This window comes from Crocuta crocuta, unplaced genomic scaffold, assembly GCF_008692635.1.
Source record: "Crocuta crocuta isolate KB4526 unplaced genomic scaffold, BGI_CrCroc_1.0 scaffold246, whole genome shotgun sequence".
NCBI classification, from domain to species: Eukaryota; Metazoa; Chordata; class Mammalia; order Carnivora; family Hyaenidae; genus Crocuta; species Crocuta crocuta.
In genome coordinates, this window is record NW_027531902.1 from 1,883,761 (window position 1) to 1,903,492 (window position 19,732).

The window sequence follows — 19,732 nt, forward strand, 5'->3', positions numbered from 1 at the left end:
CACACTAGGCACACAATGTACCCACAGACACGTAAGAAAGCCGATAATTGCAGCTAATTGGCATCCCTCTGTGCAAACCCCCTCCCCCCTCCCCAGTCAGTGCACATGGAAGGCAGTTAGTCAGCATTCATTCAACTGGGGGGAGCAATTCCTTATGACTTGGGCAGGCGTGGGGCCATCGATACAATCCTTGGGGCTGGCCATGTTCCTGTTCAGCTGGCCTGCTTTTTAACCAAGTGCTGTGTTCCTTCTTATTTTCCTAAATTTAGATTATCACCTATTTATAGCAAGGGAACTAGTGATGACGCAGGAAGCACCAGCCTTTACAAGGTTTGTGGGCCTCCAGTCACCGCAGCAGGTTCAGTGCCCTCCCAGTTACAATGTCACTCTTCATCTGAGAGTGTCTGCCTTCCCTGGGAGCTAATACGGCTGTGCTCTGGGAAGAGATGTGGCGTGGAACTAATCCGTGATTCATGATCCCCATTACTGACGTTAAAGAGTCTCTTCCAGTACAAGAGGTTTTGTACTTTGGAGACCCAGTCAGCATCCCCAAGAGGTGGCCTGCGTGGTTGCCAAGGGAGAGAAAGTTGCTTGCACGGGGACCTGGTGACGGTGCAGTGTGGAGCGGAAGGCTGAGTAGGAGGCTTGCTACCCTACAGAGCCCCCACCAGCAATGGCTTCCTGGCAGCCTGCCTCCTTTAATCTATACCGTTACTAGGCACGCTCAGCATCGTTCATTCGGTCTTTACAGGCTCCCGGAGGATAGACATCACTATCAGGAAGCAGTATGCCATAGGTTTTTGTTTGTTTATTTGCTTGTTTTTTATTGAAGTATACTCGACACCCAATGTTACATAAGTTTCAGGCGTACAGCATCGTGATTCAGCACGTCCATACGTGATGCTGTGCTCACCACAAGTGTATCTGCCATCTGGCAGCATGGAACACTGTTACAACACCACTGATTATATTCCCCCTGCTGTACATCCCATCCCCATGACTCATTCATTCCATGACTAGAGGCCTGCACCTCCCATGCCATGTCACCCATTTTTGAGTCTGGCATGCTCTTCAAGAGCACTGACTACCTGTGTTCAAGTCCCAGCTATGTCACTTACTTTAAGTTACTCCCTTCTCCTTTCCATGCCTTTGTTTTCCTGTGCCATAAAAAAAAATGCTTACATTATTAGTGCTTACATTTCATAAGCTTTCATAAGCTCGATAAAAGGATTACATGAGTGAAGGCATGTCACAGGCTGAAAGGAGAGCAGGACACAAAGTGAGCTGTATGAGCCATCACTGTTTTCTCATTTCAGATGTAAGACAAGGTTGTATGACTTGTCCCACCCATCACATACAGAGCCAGGATCCAGACTCCAGCTGGCTCACTCCAAAGTCTCCCCGCTCTAACCCCATGCCCACTGGGAGCAATCCCAAAAACCACCCAACCACTGATCGCGGCAAGGGAAAAGCTCTTGCTATATCCAGATCGACCAGTTTTCTCTTTCCACTCAGGAGATTCACTCAGCATTCAACACAGAAAACATCATTACTTTCTAGTCAGTGTGCTTCTATAATTCCCTAAATCCCAATCCTAAAAGAAAAAAAAAATCATGTAGGGCTGAGTTCAATTCAACAAGCTTAACAAGCACGTGCTCTCTGCCTGCTCTGCGCCAAGCCCCGTGCTGGGTGCTGTGGGGCCTGCAGCTGGGAGTGAGCTGAAGCGCCACTCTTGAAAAATGCACCACCCAGAGCCAGGTTCACATAAGCCTGATATGAAACCACGGCTATCTCAGCACAAGAGAAATTCCAGTTCCATTTCCAATTCTGATGGCATCTGGAATTAGGACAGGTTCCCTGCACCCCCCTCCCACCGCCAGCTCCATGATTCTGGCTTCACCCTGTGCTGGATGCTGAGCAGGTCTTCATCCAAGATTGGTGCACTGCTAATTATATTCGACTGATCACCACTTTTGAAAAGAAATCTAGTGTCCTTTGAGAAAGGGGAGAATCAATATTGTTACTTCAGAACTTCCCAGTCCTGGGCCCCCTAGAGAACTAGCACAGCATTATCCAGCTCTGACAGGCTCAAAAATACCTCACAAATGCCCAGCCTAATGCTCCATGGTATTTGGAAGTATGGCAAGGCTACAGACAAAATGCTGTAACACCAGGCCATGACTCCTGCTAGCAGAGGAGAGGATTCACTGCCTTTCTCTCTCCTGGATGGCTTGAGAAGACATGTTCCTCTTTTCCCACTTGTTTCAGTGAAAGGCTGCATAAATGAGAGACAACAAATGATCCAGGAACTCTGGTCTCAGCACACCTTGATTAAGATCATTTAGCTCCAAGACCAGCAGAACGCAAAAGACCCCTCCATCAGTGCAAATACATTAAGCACTTGTTTTGGGGAAAGACCATTTTAATTATCATCCTACTCCCAGACTTGCTGGGTCAGCCTGCAAAACAACCCTACATCCCCTTGGAGCTTCTTCAGCTTTCTGCTTATTGCAGCAAAGCTTCAGTTGTCCTGGACAGAGAGATTTATTTTAATTCATCTGGGCCCAGAGCTGGACAGAGAAACTAAGAGGAGAAAGGCTGAAATACTAACTCTAGACCACAAGAACAAGATCTAGGAACAAGAGGTGGAATCACCCTGGCCATCACTGAGTCAAGGAGGATGGAGAGAGAAGGCACCAGGAAGAACAGAGTCTAGCCAGTGCCCTCCATGCTGGGTGCTTACACAAAAGATGAGGAAGCTGATGAAAGTGCTGGGGTGGGGTTTTGGGGTGGCTAGATAGTGATTTATTGCTTTATAACACATTATCATAAATGCAGTAGCTTAAAACAACACACATTTGTTTTATCAGTTTCTGTAGGTCAGGAAACCAAGCACGGTTCAACTGGGTCCTCTGCTCCATAGTTTCCCATAAGGTTACAATCAAGGTATTAGCCAAGGCTGAGTCTCATCTGAAAGCACGATCAGGGAAGGTTCTATTCCAAGTTCACACAATTGTTGGCAGTTCTTGGAGAAGCCTAGGAAGAGGAGAGGAGGAGGGAGAGGGAGAAAGAGAGAGTCTGTAAGCAAGATGGAAGTTACAATCTTATGTAATCATGAAAATGACATCCCATCACCTTTATCATATTTTATTGCTTTGAGGCAATGCACAGGTTTCATGCACACTCAAAGAGGGGAGGGGGGGAGGGTTTAAAGCAAGGGGTGACTACCAAGATGCAGAGATCCCTGGGGACTACCTTAGAGCCTACCTGCAGTGGGCTTTTGTGTGCCAGAGGTCACTCAATCACCAGGAAGCTTTGAGACTTCATTGTGGAGTCTCATGGGCAGATTCCCAGAAGTGATCTCAAACCTATCAGACACTTAAATATTCACAAAACACCTACTGAGTGCAAGATGATAAGTGAGTTGACAAAGATTCCTGGAGACCAAGGTCTCAAAAGCTCTGCAATTTGAGAATCAAAGGGTCTGGGCCCCAGGTTTCCCTTCATGTGGAAAGCAGGGATAATAATGAACTGCCACAGTTCTTTCTCAGAGCAGGCTATTGTAGTGAGCAAATGAGATCACTTCTAACAGCCTTTGAAGGGTACAAAAGAATATACTGATATAAAATCCTGTGATACTGCTATTAACATTATTAAAATACATAATGGAAAAGATTGGGCCAGTTTACTCATCCCTCCATATGTTGCCCTTTATAAATTTTCAGTGTATTTATAATCCTCCTCCTCCCCAAACTATGAGCTGTGCACCTTTGTTTATACATAAGTGTGTGTTCTAGGTATATTTTTCCTTGAAATTTTTTTGCAAAAGTTTCAAGCAAATCCCAGCTCTGAGCTCTTAAAGTGGAAAAGGGAGAGGGGGTGGTATTTTGCATTTTGAGTCCTCTTGTCCAAGAAATTCCCCCAACACAGTTCATCGTCAATTTGAAAATGAAACCCTCAAACTTCATTTGAGGAAAGTAAGTGACTTATGTGGGGCCGTAGAGGATTGCTCCAAAAAGACCCACTCGTTAATAAAAATTGAAAGTATTTTTAGTATTTTAAAGCTTGTCAAGATCTTAATCTTAATGGGGACTCCAGACCTTTCCCCAGGAACAGTTTTTTAGACAAATCCCAAGAGATTAGATCTGAGAGGTCTGATTTAGTTTTTATAGTAAATAGTGACAATGTCTTCATAATGATGTGAGCATATTTTACTAATTTAATTATTATTTTTTAAGTGATTGACAGATTGATCCTATTCCAGGATTAATGTTAACAATCATGGCTTGCACTTGTCCAGCAACCTAACAGAATCAGGAAAACTCCCCAGGCCTCAGAATAGCTCCCTGAAAAAGAGAACTATTTCCTTTCCTCAGCTGGCTTTATGACTTTGATCTACTAACTAGTTCATTCAGCTTATCAATTGATAGGTTCCATCAGCTATCAGATCAATGGGGTGTCCACACTGCTAAGGAGTAGGACTTAAGCATTCTTGTAAAGACTGCAGGGCTCCCTACATTTCAGTAACATGGGTGTGGTTGTATGTATATGAGTGTGTGCTGATTATGTATGTGGATGACTATGTGAAGATGGTGGCTGGCCCCTCAGGACCCTACCCCTTTCTGTTTTGCAGTTACGGATAAGAGACAACATACCTTTCAACAAACATCCATTTATATGACCAGGACTACCCTGGATCCTTCTATGCTATATTGCTCTAATTCTAATACAGGAACACAAAGGGCCAATGGTGTTCCCATCAAACCACACCCCATACCCTCAGCATGCATGATCTTCTCCTTCTGACCCCTCAAGTAGGTTTGGGGGCTAGTATTTGGTCTACTCTCTTCTTTCTATATTGTTTTGTTCTTCACTCAACAAAGGTTTGTTAACCTCCTCCTATGTGACTGGCGATGTTGTAGGTCCTGGAGGCAAAGCAGTGAAAAAAATCAACTAAGTCTTATTTAGGCTTATATAGAGTTCATATTCTGCTAAGAGTGACAGACAACAAACAAGTGTACAAGTGACATAGTTTCAGATAGTGGTGTTTTGTAGAGAAATCAAAGCAAGTTAAGGGAACAGAAATGACAGTGGCAGAGCATATGTGGTATGTGCATATGTGCCATAACAGTGGGGGTGTTAACAGAAAAAACTTCAGATGCCTTCAAAGGTATGTCAAAGCAGAATCAGATAGTACTATTTGTCACCACCATTAAGGTCCTATGCTTTATTCTTAGGTTGGCATGGCCTTGGGAAACCTCCAAGACCCTCAGACATAGCTATAACTCTCATAAACTCTAATGGCCTTGACCATGAAGTGTGCAGAGATGCAGCAGAGGATGGGTAGAAAAAGGGGAACATGGCTGGAATGAGCAAGCCAGGTGGGATGGGAGTGACCCAGATGCCTGGCTCCTCACCAGAGGGATGGCAAGCCAAAAGCCATTGACAATTGTCCAAAGAAACTTTGCAAACCTACTCCCTATCTAAGCCAGCATTGCTCTTTGAGGATAGCAGCAGGAGTCTCTGGTCACTGGTGTTTCTACTACAAGCAGGTGGGAGATCTTGATTCTGAGAGGGCTTCATTCAGATTGAAGTAGGACCGAGACAATAGCTGGGAGCCCAAGAAAGGGTCCAGTCCCATAACAAAAAGTTCTTTATAGATGACTGCTGCATTAGTCCAATGGCCTTATATACGACTAGTGTCATTAATTCAGTACCTGATGATGTCAAGACACACATCTCTATGATATTCTTGGCCTTTTCCTCATGCTTGTTGATTGTGGCACTCATCTCTAGCTACCATGGCAGCAGCATCAGCAGGAATAACAGAGAAATATCTCTTCTCTCCTTTTCTCTAGTCCTCTCATCTCAGATACATTGCCTTCTTTTTTTTTTTTTTTTTTTTTTTTTTTTTTTTTTTTTTTGGTCCACCATTTGGCCCTATTTCTTCTACCACTACTTTCCCTTCTGCCCTTGACATCTGTATTCCCCACCCTCAGGTGTCTTTGTTTTCCAATTCATCTTAGAGGGACCCAGACCCAGACCCAGACTCAGCACATTTGTTCTTTCTAGTTCCAAATCACTTGGCCACTTGGGCTGCCTATACTACATGTGTCCATCTATCAGGCTTTGTAAGGGTTTCACCTGTCACGACTTAGAACCAGACAATAAGCAAGAACTACTAAGAATAAAGCAATAGGGAGAGGTTCTGGCCTCCCACACCATGGCTGTCTCTCAGGCGGCAGCGAGGTCTAACAACATAACCTCTCTGGCCAAACACCAGACGATGGTTTTCTCTCCCCTCGGTCCACAGACAAGAACAGATAAGGGCAGAAATCAATAACTCTTCAGGCCTGCATGTGACAAGGCTGGTGTTTGAACCGCCCCCACTTCCCACTTGAAACTCAAAACTAAATCCATTAAGTGTAAAGTGTAACCCCCAGTTGGGGGAGTCCACGACACCCCTCTCCCTATCAAATACTTTGTTAACACAACTCCAGCCTGAGGCCAACTTGGGAATAACCAAATTAGCCCCGAGGACTCCCTTAACTTAATTTTTACAGCTATGCTTTCAGGATAGTGTTTTTCCTGTGACCTTTCTCTTCTCTCATTTGATACTCACTTTCCCTCGGGGAGCAGGGGGTGGCTAGAACACAGCACAGGAGACATCACAGGAACCATTAAAAACTCCCTCAGATTGCTGGGTGTCAGAGCTGTTTAGGGTAATTCAGTCCTGAAAGCAGCTTTTATCTCAACAGCCCTGACTTGCTGCCCTGTTGATGGCTTGCTCAGAGGTTCCCTTCCACAAAGGGATGGATGCTTCCCAGCAGAGAGGGAAGTGGGCCTCTGGTCTTTGTTCTGTGGGAGACCTCAGCATTTTTAGGCATCCTGCCTGTCTAGTGGAACTGTGTGAGGGGCAAAGGAGATGACGGTGTAAAAGTAAAAACAGACCATGTGTGAGCATATCTAGCACAAAAGGCAGGGCTGGTGTTATAATTATTGTTACTGCCTCCTAATTTCTCATCATCAAAAAAGAATGAGAAAAATGATCAGAACGCTTTGTGCAGATGAACATGTTGTGTGTGTATCTGTGTGTGTAAGAGTGTGCGAGTGTAACCATGTGTGAGTGTGATGTGTGAGAAGTTGTATTAGGTAAGTGTGATGGTGTGTGCTGTGTGTGTCATGCGTGTGGTGTATGTGGTGCATGTAACTGTATGGGACTGTGGGTATAGTGTGTGGTGTGTGTGAGTGCAAGTATGTGTGAAGTATATGAACGAGTATGAGCATGGGAGAGTGTGTGTGGTGTGTGTGTGTTTAAGTCGTGAGTGTGTGAGAGTTTGGTGGGTGTGAGTGTGAGCATGTGTGGTGTATGTGTGCGAGTGAGTGCAGTGTGGGTGTAAGTGTGAGGGTTTCTGTATGGCATGTGAGTGTGCATGTGAAAAGGTGCATGTTTGTGCCTGTGCCATGCAAACATGCAAGCAAACTCAGTGTGAGAAGCAAACTAGAACATGGAAAATTCACCCACTGAAAACTGACTATGTTGTAGAGTCAATGTGACCTGCCTCTCCTCACTTAGCCCAAGATTTAACTTTTCTACATGGTTGCCTATCTGATAAGATAAAAGTGATTCTTCCCCCTTCCCTAGCTACTGACCTAACATGGTCTTCAGAAGCTAAACTTGCTGGAGAATGGAGGTGCTACATAAATGTGCTATAATTAAATACATTGGAGGCCTAATGATTCCTAGCCCTGTTCACTCAAAGTCATAGTGACATCTTTTTACCTGAGGTTAGACTTCCAGGACCTTCCACCATCTACCAAATATAACCACCAAATATCAACACATTCTAAAACTGTGAAATCAAGGCTTCTTGCAGTTAGCTGGCCCTTAGCCTGATACATAAAGATATAGGACCACTCCCATGCCCTTACCCAACATTGGGCATAAACTTAAGATTAAACATAGGAGGATGTGCTAAAACACTAAGAAAATACATGACAGTGAGAGAGAAGAAAGTAAATTAGTATAAAATATTTATCACCGGTGCCATTTATTTTTTTTCTTTTTTTTTAATATTTTTATTTATTTCTAGGAGAGAGAGAGAGAGAGAGAGCGTGAGCAGGGGAGGGTCAGAGAGAGAGGGAGTCACAGACTCCGAAACAGGCTCCAGGCTCTGAGCTGGCAGTCAGCACAGAGCCCGACGCGGGGCTCGAACCCACGAACCGCGAGATCATGACCTAAGCGAAAGTCGGATGCTTAACCGACTAAGCCACCCTGGCGCCCCTCACTGGTGCCATTTAATGAAGGGACAAATAGCCCTAAACACCTGGTTAGGTATGGGTGGCACTATCAAGAAAAAGTTAAATTATACTTAGTGGGATGTATCCCCCAACACAGGCAAAACATGATATAACAGCAAGTTCTAGGCCATGGTCATTGGAGACATCCCTGGTATGCAATCTGAAAAGCCCTACAGCCCAGAAGTAGAAATGCAGGTGAGAGACCTGACCATATAGATAATATAAAAGGGGTAATCATAGCACGTGACCTCAAGTGATTCCTACATTATAATTGTTTTCAAAGATTCTGGGATGATAGCAGTGATGGTGGTAACAGCTTAGTTGTCTAACTCTCTAGTTCTTTTTTTTAAATTTTTTTAATGCTTATTTATTTTTGAGAGAGAGAGACAGAGCACGAGCTGGGGAGCGGCAGAGAGAGGGAGACAGAGAATCAGAAGCAGGCTCCAGGCTCTGAGCTGTCAGCACAGAGCTTGACATGGGGCTCAAACCCACAAACCATATCACGACCTGAGCTGAAGTCAGACGCCCAACCGACTCACCCACCCAGATGCCCCTCTAACTTTCTAATTCTAAAAGCAGAGCAACCGTATATCAAAACTGAAAACCCGGGGTGCCTGGGTGGCTTAGTCGGTTAAGCGTCTGACTTTCGCTTAGGTCATGATCTCGCGGTTCATGGGTTCGAGCCCCGCATCGGGCTCTGTGCTGACTGCCAGCTCAGAGCCTGGAGCCTGTTTCAGAGTCTGTGACTCCCTCTCTCTCTGACCCTCCCCTGCTCACACTGTCTCTCTCTCTCTCTCCTAGAAATAAATAAAACATTAAAAAAAAATTTTTTTTAAAAACTGAAAACCCATAGACAGTTACAACAAAAATATTTAATTAAAAAATACTCAAGATACAAATGAGTGAGGACAAAGTACAACAACCATAAGACCTGAAAATATCAGCATCTGAACAAAAGAAAGGAGAGGAAAGTGACAGGCTGTCTTATAAACCTGAGAACAGGAGAAAATGGCTGACAGATATTTACTAAAAATGACAAGAGAGCCAATCTGAAAACCATTGCTGAATCTGGGAGAGGCTTTGTCCAATGATGGGGAGGGGGTGCAGGGAGGACAGTGTGAGTGTGAGGGGGCCCATGGTAATGTTCAAAGGAGCTAGACCACCCCAGCCACCAAGCCTCCTTTCTAGGAAAGGGCCCACATTGAGAAGAAATTTCTAGATGTCAAATGAATATTGAATAGGATAGGAATAATAGAAACTAAATAAATAAATAAAAGGATGTCTAGATAAATATGGAAAGAATGAGATGAGCCAGAAACTTTTGAAAGCAAACCACTATATTTTTCAACACAACATGAAAAAAAGAGTAGAGGGAGCTCGGTGAAATTAGAAAAGCTTAAAGTCCTAGAAAATTAATTTCATGTAAACATGCGTAGGTATCAAGACCAAATCCAATCATGTTACAATAAGAATTTTATTTTATTTTTTAATATAATTTATTGTCAAGTTAGCTAACATACAGTGTATACAGTGTGCTCTTGGTTTCAGGGGTACTTCCCCGTGATTCATTGCTTACATGCAACACCCAGTGCTCATTTCAACAAGTGCCCTCTTCAATACCCATCATCCATTTTCCCCTTCCCCCCACCCCTCATTGATTATCTCTTCTTTAAGTATAGTTGAAAATATGTTCAAATTATAATGTTTTATTATTATTATTATTATTATTATTAAACTCTAGCCCCAATTTGGGGCTCAAATTCATGACCCCAAGGTCATGAGTCACATGCACTACTGACTGAGCCATCCAGGCACTCCTAAATTGTTACGCTTTAATAATATATATATTTTTTAAAAACTTCATATCCAAGTTAGTTAGCATATAGTGGAATGATTTCAGGAGTAGATTCCAGTGATTCATCCCCTATGTGTAACACCCAGGGCTCATCCCAAGTGTCTTCCTTAATATCCCCTACCCATTTAGCCCATCCTCCCCCACCCAACCCCTCCAGCAACCCTCAGTTTGTTCTCTGTATTTAAGAGTCTGTTTTGTCCCCCCTCCTTGTTTTTATATTATTTTTGCTTCCATTCCCTTATATTCATCTGTTTTGTATCTTAAAGTCCTCATATGAGTGAAGTCATATGATATTTGTCTTTCTCTGACTAACTTTGCTTAGCAAATACCCTCTAGTTCCAACCACATAGTTGCAAATGGTAAGATTTCATTCCTTTTGATTGCTGAGTAATACTCCATTGTGTGTGTGTGTGTGTGTGTGTGTGTGTGTGTGTGTGTATACACATACCACATCTTCTTTGTTCATTCATCCATCGATGGACATTACAGTGAGAATCTTGAGAGAGCATAGTGAACAAAGCAACACCTCCATGGAAAACTGAAAGCATACCAGAAAGACATGCCTGCAGAAGAGATCAAAATTGTAATCTTCTATTTCCAAATGAGCTAACTGGCATTAAAACAATGATATAAGACATGAAAAATAACATAAATCAGTACCACAAACAATGAAAAATGAAATGGAACTCAGAAAAGAATTTGAGATAAAAGGAAAAAATAACTTCAGAAATGAAGACTAGATTGGAAGGCATGCAAGAGCAAATAAACACACCAGTTAATGCCTTAGAAGAAATGGAAGGTGAAAAGAAAAAATTTTTAAGTCAAAAAGATGACATACATCAGGATAGGCAGAGAAGATCCAACATGCAGATAACAGGAGAGCCTGAAGAAGAAAATCAGAGAGAGGGAGCAAAACAAATGCTTAAAGTTATAATTCTAGGAAAATTTTCTTATTAAAGCTACTTGCTAAAAGACCACACTGTGTTGCTGAGAATACTGACCCAGAATGAGCAATACCAAAGCGTATTCTAGTAAAATTGTTGGAAATTAAAGAAAAAGAAAAGAAGGATGGGGGACACCTAAGCAAAAACAGCAAGTGATTTATCAGAGAATAAAATTTAAATTGTCATCAGAGTTTTTGATAGTACTACTTTATGCCAGATAAAAATAGAGTAATGTAGTTTTTCAAGGGAAAAAACATTATCAGTATCCAAGAACTCAAAGAATATTACTCCTATGACCCTTCCTAATGAAGCTACATGAAAACAAGCTTCTGACAACCAAACTAACTAGAGAGATATCAACACAACTGATACACACATTAAACATACAGTACTTACAGAAAGACTAACTGAAGGTTAAGAGGAAAGAGTGTCGTATGTAATAGTGACACTCCCAAAGTGTGCAGCTAGAGTACAACTTCAGGAAACTATAGGAGAATGGAGAGCACATATACCCCCACACACAAAAATTTAACTGATCTCTGCTTTTATATTGATGATGGTTAAGTAGTAGTGTTGTAACTCTGATACTATTGTATGTATAATGAAGGATAAAGTATCTGAGTAATGATAGAATATTCTACACCTGTTATCACCTATGTTCTTGAGAACCAGAAAAAAGAACTGCAGGTGCAATATAGAAGAGATTAAATTAAAAACCCTGTAGTTCTGAATTTGAACTGGAAGTATCATTGTAGGCTCATGAGGTATTTTGTCATATACATATATGTCTACTTTATATTTATGTATGTTTATGCTGATATACATACATGTTTCTTAGTTCTGAACTCTAGAGAAACCCGGAAACAATCACCAGTTCAATAGCAATAAGTGTCTATAGCACCTAGACTGTATACTTAGAGAACATTTTTCCACTAAAAGAAATCAAAGCTTTTGAGAAAATGGCTGAGCCCAGGCCTGGGGAAGGAAAATTTCATTGTGCCAGATAGCAAGGAAGCAAAATAACTCCGGAGGCTACTACTGAGCACAAATGTGACAATATGAGCTTCTAAAGGATACTAATTGTGATTAAAGACAAAAAATATGTTTAAATTCATGGATTAATAATGATATATAAACAACTAATTGGTCAGCGTCGGAGGATGATAGAAAATGAATCCATCATCTTAAAAACTGTAAATAAGGAGAAAGAATTGACCATTTATTCTACCTTTTCTATATAAACTGTACCACTTGGTAACCAAATAGTAGATGAGAAGAAGCATCTCTTTATATATTCCAACTAATAAATAAGAAAAAAAGATACCATTTGAATATCATTATTTTACAACTCTCAATAAATAAATGGACCTAAGCGTTAAGTTTCAACAACTGCTAACATCCAAAACAAACAAACAAAAACAACAACACAACAAAACATAATCAGACACTGGTCATATATTTAGAAGGAAACACTGCTTCATTGCTTAAAGAGTTGAGACAGGTGATAGAAATAGTTTAACCTCATGATGGCTACAAAATGTGTATTAGTTTTACTTTGCCCTAATAAGGAGAACAATTTATTAATTCTCATCATGGACCCAAAAAAGGATTACTTTTTTCAATTTATAATAAAGAATGGTATCATATACATTTATGGATGGTGAGTGATTATATTTACTTGGATTTTAGTCAGATTTTATTTAATGGTATATACAGTGGCCATCAAAATGGTTCAATATGCCACCACTCCTGTGAGGTTCAGCTTAGTCAACAGATATTAATAGAATTCAACTCCATGGATCAGAATCAAAATGGTACAAAAGATTCACCTGTGCCGTTGACTGCTGTTATGTGGTACAGCTGCATAGGCCTTCAACGTGAGGCAAATTCCTTATTATTGTGATTAATAGTAATAGTTGAAAACTTATTTTCCTTGGTATCACGCTTTATTTCTTTGCATTCAATTGAGCAGATGAGATGGCTTAGCAACAGTAATAAAACTAGTACAATCACTGTCTAGCCTATTTTTTTTTAGCATTGTGCAGTATATTACTAATTGATTTGTTTCTTCTTGGAGGGTGCTGCAATATACTTAAAATGAAACCCAGTGCTTAATGGATTTTTCTTTACTCTGCTGTCTATAACCAATCAGTATTTTGATGTTTGTGGGTTCTTTATGCAATTTAGATGTGAATGGGTATTAAACTAGGTTTCCAACGTGTGGTATAAGTAAGAACAAGATAAAGCAGTTCATTTTTTTTTCTTTTCTAAATGAGCTTTTAATACAATAGGGGTTTTTTCCAAGTGAAGGGAAAAGAACCAGGCTTCCTCCTTCACCTACCCCCAGTCCAGACTCCTCCTTTCGGTTCTCTTAATCCTTCTGTAGCTCCATAGAACCTCGGGGTCCAATGTAGACTCTCATCTAGGGAATATGAGGACCCTTTAGTCCCAGATTAGCAGCTCAGCACCAAATCCATATCACTGCTGGTCTAACTGTGACCTTGATCTTCTCGCCAAAAACCAGGGTTCTGCCTTATTGCTTATGACCCAGTCCCTCTCTGTTATATCTCTGCTTCCTGACCTTGTAAACATTCCAGTTACTGGATTTCCCTTTCGACACCTCCTGGCTCCCCATGGCCTCTCTGAGGACCAGAGTCCTGATGCTGAGTGCATGCTTTCCCCAGCTTGTGCCAATGAATCCCTAAAGCCTATGCTGTGTTAGGCTATGATACTATAGGGCCAGGGTAGGATATTCTGGGGCTGAGGGTCCACTCACCATGATATCCTGACCAGACTCTCACCTGTCCCCTCATGGTGGCCTGCCTACACTCTGGGCCTTAGCAAGCTTGATATGCTCTGTCCTGTCTTTAACTGAGCCCAAGGCTTATGGATTTAAAAGAGAAAGGAAAAGATTCTCAGATAGGTACTATGGGGACTTCCTGGTGAGTCTAGCACCTTTTCAAGTCTTGAACTTGAACTCAGAAGATCTATGCTTAATGCCTCACTTGACTGATTGATTATTCACTCTGTGTACCACAGGCTAGTCACTCAGCTTTTCTGAACTGGAATTTCCTGTGCATATTTAAAAGCACAATACCTAACTCATACTATATGCACATTCTATATTGAGAGGTTTTTGTCCCCTTCATGGGAAGAGTTTTCAGGTATCTGAGGTTCAGCCCTTCCCCCCTGGACGGACACACACACACACACACACACACACACACACACACACACACAGAAGGAAGCATACAACAAGTCAGGAAATAAACAGCTTCTACCTGGGAACCAAAGCTTACTTTAACTACTCCTTCCCCCTGGAAACACAGTCACTAATTCTCTTGCCTCTCAGGTTCTGGATTTACCTGCTTTGATATATAAGGCTGTATCCAATGCTTTCCACCCCCAGAGACACTTCTGAAAATCAATCTAGCATTTGCTTACCGTCTCATGGTTCTATCTGCCTTAGCTTAGAACTGATCTCATGCCTACCTTGCCTGAAATACCTGCCAGGCCCATCCTGCTCCAAGAGTCCCTTGTTCCAGATGCCTCCTCTGGGCTCCTTCTAGGCCCGTAGCAGTTGATACCACCAGGCTCAGAGCAACAGTAATTTCCTTTTAAATCCATGAGCCCACCCTTCAAGCAAGGATCTGGAAATTAATATAGTCTGCTCCCAGCAAGTCTTAACCCAGTGCTCAGCTGAAGGGAACCAACACTGTGTTAGGCACTAGAAATAAAGCAGAGTAGTGATTGCCCCTCTCCCCGTATACAAAGCCACAGGAACTCACAATTCTGGTGAACTTATCTTGAAAAATAGATTCTAACATTAAAGTCCTAAGAAGGACACAGGATCAGAGACTCATGTAGAGACAATCTGAAAAGGCTAGAAGTCTTCAGTGCAGAAAGCTGGGAAGGCCTTATCACCACCAAAGGATCTTTGGACAGAGAAAGAACCCCCAATTTTTCAGTTCCTTCTCTAAGGCTGACTTTCTCAGAAAAGTCTGTTCCCTTGTCTACAATGTTCTTTCTCCATTTGAACAATGAAGTAGGTAAGACTTAGTTTGCAAATATGGTTGATTCTCCTGGGAAAGCTTTTACAAAATGCAAGTATTGTCCTTCCCCAACCATTGCCTGACCTAGTATCTACTAATCTGAATCCCCAGGGTTCTGAAATTCATACTTTAAAGGTCCTCAGGTGGTTTTGAAACCACCGAATTCAGTGATCTCCAAGGTCCCATCTTGCTGTGACATTCTATGATGTCAGATTCCAGAAAGAATGAGAAAGGGAACCGACAGGTGAAGCTTGAGCAAGACAAGCCCACACACATAAGAAGCAGGAAAGCCCTTGGACAATGGGCAGTGAAGTCAGAAACCTCATATCCCTAAGAGACAAACCTGGTGGGAAACATAAATTGATTCCAAGCAACTCTGGGCAGATTTATGAGGGTCAGGGCCATCCAAGGGAGCAGGGAGGACCATCATGCCTGGAAGGCTGCTGAAAGCAAGCAAATTCTAGCTGAATAAATCATGGGTCTGACCTGGGATGGCAAATCCTGTTCCCCTGGAATCCACTCTAGAAAGAATTTTCTCTCTGGACCTCTCCATCAGAAATCGCTGAAAATAAAAACAAAATTTTGTGTATAGAAACCACCTGAGACTAATATATGTCCACTGAGTTGGGAAAATACTGATCCCTTTATTGAGAAGCAGCCCTAATGTCCCTCCTTTATGCAATGAGGAACATAAATCTTGAGATTGGGTGTCTCTGCTTCCCACAGTCAGAAATTGAACAGGAACTTACACAATGTTAAACTCTTCATTATGCACCTCCAATGCCAACAATGTTATTCTAAGCATTTTGCTTAGGCCAGCACTTAATATTCACACTAAGTCTAATCTCTGTGTGTTCCAATGAAGAAACTGAGGTTCAGAGTGTGATATTATTTACCCTGGGTATCATAGCTGGTCAGAGGCAAAATCCAGAAAGGAAAAGTTATCCCATCTGGATCCAAAGCCCTTGCTTCTGTTCCTACCTCACCAAACGCCCCTATCTGGTCTCAGAATGTCTCAGAACATTTAAAACAGAGTTAACCTGGACAGAAGTTAGAACTAGGTCCCACTGAAGGGGAGATGCTCAGGTGGGGTTCCAAGCCCATACTTTTAGCTGTCTTCCTCAGTACACTCTTAAGAACAGAAGAAAGAGGGGTGCCAGGGTGGCTCCATCATTTAAGTGTCCAACTCTTGATTTAGGCTCAGATCATGATCTCAAAGTTGGTGAGATCAAGCCCTGAATCTAGCTAACAGCATGGAACCTGCTTGGAATTCTTCCTCTTTCTCTGCCCCTCCCCTGCCTAAATGCTCATTCTCTCTCTCAAAATAAATAAATAAACTGTGGGGTGGGGAGGGGAAGAACAGAAGGAAGGAAGGAAGGAAGGAAGGAAGGAAGGAAGGAAGGAAGGAAGGAAGGAACACACATTTCATGTCCAAGATGAATTAACTGCATGAACTGTGATGCTTCTGCCCCAGATTGAGGAGGCTGCCCACAAATCCAGGGGGCTTCAGACACAGACTGGATTTGAGAACAGGCTTCAAGAAGCTGGAGATCATGGGACAAGTGGATTTTTGTAACTCCCCTTCCAGGATTGTGTTTTTACCCCCTGTTCACATTCTCATCCTTAGCTCACTGGGTTTAAATCCCCAGGTGCTGCTGGTAGAAGATTCATCCATATTCACAGAAGCTCCCCTGGCCACATTTCCTGTCTTCAAGAGCAGTCACTGCCTTGGGCACAGAGAGGAGTCATTAACACAATTCATATTTTTAGAGTTTGGCACTTTACAAAGACCTTTCATATCCCAGCTCCCTTTAATCTTCATGCCCATCCAGCCCCTTTTAGAAACTAAAGAGCTCTATCAAGGTCCCACAACCAATCATTTATAAGTCTGCCCAGAAACCCATGTTGTTTTCCATTTCACCCCTTGGACATAACCCATGCTTAGGATTTGGGTGCTGAATAGGGTAAAAGGGCTATTGATCAAGAGAGCTCTGTTAAAATGCCTTCTGTAAAGAGTTAACTCTTTGAATTAACAGGTTACCCCTTAAGAACATAAAATGATCAGAAAATTAGCAATTAACCATTCACACCAAACATGAATGGATTCATCATCTTGTTGCCCTTGAAACCAAACAGACCTTCAAAAACCAAATAGAAATCAACACCTTCATTTGAAAAAAGTAAAGCCAAGAAAGTGTTGAATACCCAGTGTTGAGTAACTGTATGCATTGGAACCTCAACTAGAACTTCAGTTTCCTGACCTTGGGGCCAGGGCAGTGTCATAAAAGCCCACCACACTGGTCCAGTTTTCAGATTACCAAAACTCCCCAGTGCAATCTCAATCTGCTTGCTTGTAATTAGCAACCCAAATTAAGCTTTCATTTCTGCATCATTAAATCAGTTGAAAATCTTCAAAAAATTTTTCACCTTAACGTTTTAGTGAGCAAAACTATGTATACCAAATTAATTTTTCCATAATTCTGTATAGGTAGAATTTGACTTAATCACTTTAGAGGGAACTAGTTCCTTCAGTCTTATAATGACATTTTTATATTTTAAGTAAAAGTAATTTATCAAGAACACATTTTTAAGTTTTTATAGGTTGTACAAATGTTAGAATTCTGACCAACATGAAATCTTACAATTCCTCAGGATCTAGCCTGGCTCAAAGAAAAGTTTCAAAGGAGGGATGGGGTATGTTAAGTGACCCTGAGACACCTCTAGAAGGCCACCTAAGGACACTGGGTGCTCTGGGTGGGGACAGAGAACATGGAAGTGGTGGTAAGGGGCTCTGAAAAGGAGAGCATGCACCAGAGAGAAATGTGACCTGTTTCTCATTTTTTATACTTTGTGTTACAAGGAGAGCCTGGAAGCTGCTTTCACTGTGTTTACAAACCTAACTTGGTTGTAAATAAGGGGGCTGAGCCCCATTGGGGGCCTGACAGATGGACAAAGCCACTGTCCTGGGTCCCTGGGCCAATGGAAACAGGAGGCTGTGGAGTTGACTTTATGTCCAGTTTACTCTTTTGAGCTTCTCCAAGCTAAAGGAATTCTAGATGCATATGTCCAACCTTTGGGAGCAGGCTAGATGCAGTTACAATTGCGTGGATTGAGCACCTGTGATTTGCCCAGCACTGTGCCAGACTTGGTGAGAAACTGGGAAGGCCCAGTCACTGCCCATGCCTGACTCACCTCAAAGAGTCTTCTCTCCCTCCTCAGAACTCTCACAGTGCAGTTACCCAAACCCTCAGAGGGTTTTTCCCCCTTAACTGTCTTGTTTTGTAGATAGTTGCATCCCTTTTAGTGTCCCTTAGTAGGCTATAAGCTTTTTTTTCTTTCAAGTTTATTTGTTTTGAGAGATAGAGAGTAAGCGGGGAAGGAGCAGAGAGGGAGAGAGAGAATCCCAGCACAGAGGCCCATACGGGGCTCTATGCCATGAACCATGACCTGAGCCGAGATCAAGAGTTGGACGCTTAACCAACTGAGCCACTCAGATGCCCCTAGGCTGTAAGCTTCTTAAGTCCAGATTAGTCAGCTCCATCTGTGTCTCTCTCCTCGTATCTGACCCAGGGCCTGACACATGGTAGATCCTCAAAAGAAATTTCCAGTTTGAATGGGTGATCAGTGTCTCTTGCCTTGACCTTGGTGCCATCTTGGAACATAGGTTTGGGGCAATGGAGCAGACAGCTCAGAGGCAGACCAGGGAAGCTCATGGAAGAGGGAGGGCCAGGCCAAGTGAGTGATTGCCTTTCCTCTTGTGCCACAGTTCACTGGCTGTTCACCACGTGCGGGGCCAGTGGGCCCCATGGCCCCACACAGGCCCAGTGTAACAACGCCTACCGGAATTCCAACCTGAGCGTGATAGTGGGGAGCGAGGGCCCCCTGAAGGGCATCCAGACCTGGAAGGTGCCAGCCACCGACACCTACAGGTGCGTATGGGGGAGGGCGTGGGAGAAGCCAAGGGGCAGATCTACCCTCCTGAAAATGATGAGGTTCCTGCCTGTGGGTGCATGCCCTCGGGGTGACTGGGCACACAGGGCTCAGAGGCCACAGACTCTGGCCTAGAGAGGGATATAAGGACTAGAGATGGGGAGGTTGGGGATAATGGGATATGGCAACAAAGATGTGTCCTCTGTCCTCAAGGAGCCCACAGACTATTTGTGGAGATGATATACATGCATGAGCTAGCTTCAGAACATTCCTTATCTTCATTGCTAATAATTAAAATTATAGTGGCTTCTTTGAATATTACTGGATGCCATTCATATGAGGCAGTGCATGTAAAATGTCTGGGAAACAAACATACCATGTACATGAAAGATGCTCTTATCCTTAAGCCTCCTTTCCTGGGCCTTCACGGTTTGCAGGTAAAACAGTGGTTCTCAAACTCTTGTTCCACACCCACCCCAACTACATGCTATTCCACTAGAGCAAGGCCAGGCTGGAAGGAGGCCTGACTCCAATGGGCCACTTGGCTAATGCGTGAAGCTGATGGTGGGCAAGGCTCAGACCACTAATTCTCAACCGTCCAAAAGACTGGATGGCTGGTTGATGCAGGTTACTAGCCCCACTTGGAGAAG

The 19,732-nt window shown here is 42.7% G+C and overlaps 1 protein-coding gene across 1 annotated transcript in view; it reads left to right on the top strand.

The window, feature by feature from the left end:
- The window catches only part of ALK (ALK receptor tyrosine kinase), a 670,565-nt gene that overhangs the window by 596,206 nt on the left and 54,627 nt on the right, over positions 1 to 19,732 (top strand). Inside the window, exon 12 of the mRNA XM_077774140.1 lies at positions 18,919 to 19,081. Within this exon, the coding sequence (XP_077630266.1) occupies positions 18,919 to 19,081 (163 nt within the window). The remainder of the gene's footprint in view (positions 1 to 18,918; positions 19,082 to 19,732) is intronic.